Consider the following 5,702-nt stretch of genomic DNA (forward strand, 5'->3'; position numbering starts at 1 on the left):
ATTCTTGCCTCGCACCACAATAGAGCCAAGACTAAAGACAATTGCTGAGACATAGGATTAGGTACAACAATGTAAATATTCGATTAGCTAGGTAAGACTTGGAAAAAAAAAAAGAAAAAGAAATATTGGATTGGATTATGTAAAATGCCAAGGAATGTCAGTGAACCTTCCAAGCAGGTTCTTAGCTAGGGCGATTAAGTATAAGTTCTACAAGTGTAATTGGTTTATAAATATGTGGTGAAATTTTGCTGAATTAAGTTTCTTAGCAAGTTATGGAGCAGATCCTGGATAAGGCAGCTCAATCAGGAGACATAAACGCCTTGTATGAATCACTCCGGCAGGATCCAACCCTTCTGGATAAATATGATGAGCCATCATTTGTGGATACGCCTGCACACATAGCAGCAGCTGCTGGCTCCACCCACTTTGCCGTTGAAGTCCTAAGGTTAAAGCCATCATTCCGCACGAAGCTCAACCCGGACGGGTATAGTCCACTGGACTTGGCACTTCGAAGAGGCAAAAATAGAACAGTAAAATGGCTCATCAAGCATGATCCTGAGCTCATTCGCGTCAAAGGAAGAGAGGGGTTTACACCTTTGCACTATGTAGCTGAAGTGGGTGATGCTGAGCTTTTGGCCGATCTTCTAGGCGCCTGTCCACAATCCATTCAAGATTTGACAATTCGAGGAGAAACGGCTGTTCATATTGCTGTGAGAAATGAAAATGCCAGGGCTTTACAGGTGCTTTTAGGTTGGCTCAAGAGAGGAAACATTAATGGACAGATCCTGAACTGGAAAGATGAGAATGGAGAGACAGCCTTGCATATTGTAGCCTCTACAAATAATTTTGAGGCAAGAAATCTTTGTCCTAGTTTTTTCTTGTATGTTGATTAAATAAATATGGAAAATATGCAAATTCCTTCTGACCTTTTTGCATATTCTTATTGTTTATCATCTTAACTACAAATCCTTTCATACTTTGCTGTGACAAAATGAGGACAGATCTAAGACACAGCAGCACAAACTTGGTCAATTTGAAATTTGGCTTAACATCCAACCTAAGCTCTACTAGTCTACTTAGCCCTTCTTAAGTAACTTTAGTCCTCATTTTTTGGTGGCCAGTCTGGTCGAATTGGCGCAGGTGGAATGTACTTGGAGAAATTTTTGTCACTTTAGGCTAAAAGATTTATGAATTTTGCAGTTTTGTAGCTTGAATTTTCGTTAATGACCATAAAAGTGCGTTATAATATTTGGTAAGATCATAAGGCATTGTATGTTTCGTATAAGGCATGATGTGCAAGCTTCCTATATGCAATTTCTATAATAAGCTTCAGATCAGCTAATTAATCTGCTGGCTGTAAAAACAAAAAAGTTCGATATACTTAGCTGATCATTTCTTGGTCATTCCTGGTCATTTCTTGGTCATTTCTTATTAAATTCTTGGTCATTTCTTCAGGCTGTAAAGTTCTTGATGAACGGAGTGAAAATAAATGAACAGAACTTCGAAGGATTAACATGCCTCGATACTTTTATGGGACTCGCAATCACAGGAGATGAGAGAATTGCTAAAGCTTTACGCTGTGCAGGGGCTAAAAGATCGTTGTCTCTACGTCCAGCTAAAACATTCGCTGATATTTTGAGTTCAAAGGAACCATTCACCAGAAAAGTTTTCAGGCAAATGGTTGATCTTGATGCTAGTATAGATGGCTTGTCAAGTGAGATGCGAAATGCCCTTCTTGTGGTAGCTGTATTATTTCTGACTGCTGCCTATGAAGCTGTACTAACCCCTCCGGGTGGAACTTCACCAGGAGGTGATAGCAATTCATTTTCGAACCAGCCTTGCAATATTTCTTCTAGTTCAAGTTTTGCCAGTATCAGTAGACCTGAAGACACCAATAACACCAGAGGAGCAGCACAAATGGGCGGAATAAATTTCGCAATTTTTGTTTACTTGAACACAATAATCTTTGCAGCCTCCCTTCGAATTATCTTCCGTTTGCTCCCCAGAACCCTTTATTATTATATGGGATGTGTCGGAATAGCTCTATCACTTAGCTATTCTATTTCAATAATCCTCATAGCACCAACTTCAATTCCTATTCTGGCATTTGCTATGTTGTTGATCTTGACGGGTTCTGTGATTATTTCCATGACTCTCGCTCTTTCTTCAGTACAAGCTTTCATGTCAGCGTATGACGGACTCCTGTAGAAGTGCCCAGCTAAAAAAAATAAAATTTGTAGACCTTCCAAGCAAGTTCTTATCTAGGGCGATAAAAATTCTAAAAGCGTAATAGAGAAGTATTTCTTTGCTTTACTATATTTGAAGTTAGGTCTATGCCTCTTCCATTTTTTATTTATTTATATAATATAACAAAATTTGGGATTGCATCCTCCATTATGGGGGCTTTGCCAAAAAGGGGAAAAAAATTCCTTACTTTCCATGTGGTGAAAAGTTGCTGATGAATTAAGTCTCATGCAGCAATTTATTTTATGGAGCAGATACTGGCTGAGGCTGTTCAATCAGGAAACATAAATGCCTTACATATTGATTTCAAATTTTTGTTTATGTTTAGTAAACTGCCTTGGTTGAGTAAGCATGGAATAAGGTTCAATTTCTGTTGTAATCGAATAGTTGAGCTCTAATGTTGTTTGCAGGTTACAGTGAATGTTTCTGCATATTTTGTAGCCCATATAAGCATGTTCAGCTTTCATTGGTAGCTGCTGGCAAAGATCATTTTTCCATTGAAATTTGTTGACAATGTGAACTGTATTCTCTTCTAAATATACAGTAGCAGAATGGTTCACAGAGTTTGGCTTTTCTATAAATATGTTTTACTCTTAGTCCAAATACTAGAGAAGATTATATTGATCTTGGTGGAAACACTGTCACCTATTCATCGCCTCTAAGTTGCATACTGCAGTTCCTGGTTCTGGCTCATATTTTAGTGCATAAGTTGCCTTTTTCAGTTGAACAAGTTGTGCTCTTCGTCTTCCTTAATGTTTCAACTACCAAAATTTTCATTGATTTTCAATGATTTCTTGAGGAAGATGCACAGGAATTCCTCGAATTTTTTTCTGATTAAGCTTGAAGAGCATTGTGCCAATTTTGAGAGTGCTTATGTTTGATGGTTATTTTGAAAGCAAGGTAAAAAAGCAGCTTGCGCTGCTCTCTTGCATTCATGTGCTAGTTATTTTGATGCCATTACCTAATGCTTTAAACTTCAAAATGCAAAACAGGGATACTTCACCAAAATCTGTAGCAGATGTGGTCAATACCTGCAGATCATCTCCACTTGATCATCAGTCCGATGTTGATACTTTATGGGAAGCTCACCAACCAAACTCTCCTTCTGTACTCGATAATTCTACTGATGTGCCTCGACGTGGAGCTGAAAAATCTGCTTCTATCTCTTGTGAAGTGCTTTCATGTAAGGCTGATGATCTGTGCTTCTGGTTCTTAATCTCTCATGTGCCTTCGTGTGAAGGAGACAAATCTGTTTCTCTCTGTGTGCTCAATTGTTCTGATGATGTGCCTTCATGTGAAGCTAACAAATCAACTTCTTGAACTGCTCTTAAAGAAAAAAACTGTAATCAGGAACACTGTCATTCACATTTGGACTATCTTCCATGGATTCTTCACTGCTGAGCCAATTCCCCCCCCCCCCCTCAAATTGTGTAGCATCAACATGATTTAGCATATCATTTAGGTCTTCAGTATCACTATCCCCTTTTGAGTTCACATCTTGAGTATATTGTCTCATCAATTTCAGTAGAATTGTTCACCATGGTGTATCCATCTAGTACAACTTTGATGAATTTCACGAACAAATAAGTAGTCCTCCACCACATTTCCGGTCTAGTTTTTTTTTTTTCTACAAACGATATCATTTTATAGATATTAACACTTGGCATTACAAGGATTAGTTACAAAAATGGGATACTACCCTCATATCCGTCCTAGCTAAGTCAGCCAGCCATATTGGGAAATCATTCTCCCATTCAATATCATGTACAAGCTTCACAGCATATTGCGCTAATTCATGGCTGATTTGATTTTCAGTTCTAGGTATAAACACAAAAGAACATCTTTCAAAAGCTAGACTAAGTTCCTGCACATCTTCTAAGATAGTTGCAGTCATGTAGTTATACTCCTTGCATTTAGTAATCTGCTCAATCACTGATTTGCAGTCTGTATGGACTATAATTTTTGTCCAACCTGCTTGGGTAGCCATCAGTAGAGCATTTGTCACTGCCCGAGCTTCCACTTCACTTGCCGATCCCTTTCCCTGTGTGACAATTCTTTTTGCTTTCAAAAGCTGTCCTTTCCAATTCCTTGCTATAATCCCTTGTCCAGTCCTGACTCGTTTAGCTGATATAGTTGCATTAGTATACAACCTTATCTCTTCCTTCCTTGTCCGCATCCTGCTGGTAGGTAAGGCATCGTTCAGCTTCCCTGTACTCTCCATTTGGTCTGTCTTCCTTTCCTGTTCAAACTCAAGCCATTCATCTTGCGCTTTCCTTACGATTCTTACTGGATCCTGGTTGACTTGTTCAAAAAATTTTTTGTTCCTGGCTTTCCAGATTTGCCAAAGGATATTAATAGTTAGACTTACTCTCTCCTGACCTTGATTCAGTGCCAGCGATTGTGTGACTTGTTCCCACCATAGCCAAAAGTTATGTTGCATACCCATTAATCCGTCCCACCTGACTGGTGCTAGCTTCCATAATGCCACAGCCTTGTCATAGAAGAAGAACAAATGCTCAATTGTTTCCATGTCTTCACCACAGCAACCACATCTACCTTCACCTCTGCGTAGCCTTTTCGACAGCTGTTCATTGACTGGCAGACAATTTTGTAAACACTTCCACATGAAGTGTTTTAGTTTGGCCTTCACCTTCAAGTGCCATAACTTCTTCCACACATTTCGTTTTCGTATCTCCCAACTTGTTTCTGCATCTTGGCCTGTCCTTCTACCTGTTTTTCCTTCCTGTTGCCTTGCTACAGCATAACCAGATTTGACGCTATAAATTCCAGATTTGGAATGCCTCCATACCAACCTATCCTTTCTTCTTCCTGTACTTATTGGAATTCCTTTTATGAGCTCGGCATCTTTTGTACTAAACCACTTGAGAAGCAGTTCATTTTTCCATTTCCCTTCCTCTATCAGCTCATTTACCCATTCCAACTTGCATTCCACAAGTTGTGTGGTTGATGCAAAGCCGGTATCTTAACCAACTATCCATCTGTCTCGCCACATACTGACTAACCTACCATCTCCAATTCTTTTCCAAAGACCATCAAATAGAAATGAGGCTGCACTATGAATACTCTTCCAACACCATGAGGCTGAAGTGGCTGGATTTTTGTCCATCCATTTTTCATCTCTCATATACTTCGCCTTCATAACCTTACTTACTAACAAATTTGGAGCCATTATGAATCTCCAAATTTGTTTTGCCAGTAAGGCCATGTTGAAGGCCTCCAAGTCTCTAAAACCTAATCCTCCTCTTCCCTTAACTTCTGAAAGCTTTTTCCAGCTTGCCCAATGTACACAGGTGTCTTTTTCTCCCTTCCCCCACCAGAATCTCGCTATTTTACCTGTGATTTGTCTGCACAATCCCCTTGGAAGTCTAAAGCAAGCCATCACATAGTTGGCATAGCCATAATCACTGATTTGACCAGTATTTCTTTCCCTCCTTGAC

General features: G+C 39.3%; 2 protein-coding genes across 2 annotated transcripts; one reads left to right on the forward strand and one right to left on the reverse strand.

Annotated features, from left to right (window-relative positions):
* The first annotated feature begins 272 nt into the window (after positions 1 to 272).
* LOC113771471 (ankyrin repeat-containing protein BDA1-like) lies at positions 273 to 3,564 on the forward strand. Its single transcript, XM_027316048.1, has 3 exons — positions 273 to 851; positions 1,456 to 2,189; positions 3,237 to 3,564. The coding sequence occupies exons 1-3, from the start codon at positions 273 to 275 to the stop codon at positions 3,562 to 3,564; spliced, it is 1,641 nt and encodes a 546-aa protein (XP_027171849.1).
* A 355-nt stretch (positions 3,565 to 3,919) lies between these two features.
* On the reverse strand, positions 3,920 to 5,382 carry LOC113771479. The gene is made up of 2 exons (XM_027316056.1): positions 5,272 to 5,382; positions 3,920 to 5,185 (listed from the first exon to the last, which is right to left on the reverse strand). The coding sequence occupies exons 1-2, from the start codon at positions 5,380 to 5,382 to the stop codon at positions 3,920 to 3,922; spliced, it is 1,377 nt and encodes a 458-aa protein (XP_027171857.1).
* Positions 5,383 to 5,702: the final 320 nt, after the last annotated feature.

The sequence above is a fragment of the Coffea eugenioides genome, chromosome 1 (assembly GCF_003713205.1).
Source record: "Coffea eugenioides isolate CCC68of chromosome 1, Ceug_1.0, whole genome shotgun sequence".
Classification (NCBI taxonomy): Eukaryota; Viridiplantae; Streptophyta; class Magnoliopsida; order Gentianales; family Rubiaceae; genus Coffea; species Coffea eugenioides.

Bases quoted from the DNA above. Each gene is read 5' to 3' on its own strand.
- LOC113771471 (XM_027316048.1), top strand. From the start codon at position 273: ATGGAGCAGATCCTGGATAAGGCAGCTCAATCAGGAGACATAAACGCC. The intron at 852-1,455 runs GCAAGAAATCTT...TCATTTCTTCAG, and splicing joins CCTCTACAAATAATTTTGAG to GCTGTAAAGTTCTTGATGAA. The intron at 2,190-3,236 runs GTATGACGGACT...AATGCAAAACAG, and splicing joins GTACAAGCTTTCATGTCAGC to GGATACTTCACCAAAATCTG.
- LOC113771479 (XM_027316056.1), bottom strand. From the start codon at position 5,382: ATGAAAAATGGATGGACAAAAATCCAGCCACTTCAGCCTCATGGTGTT. The intron at 5,186-5,271 runs GTAGGTTAGTCA...GTGGAATGCAAG, and splicing joins TTGGAAAAGAATTGGAGATG to TTGGAATGGGTAAATGAGCT.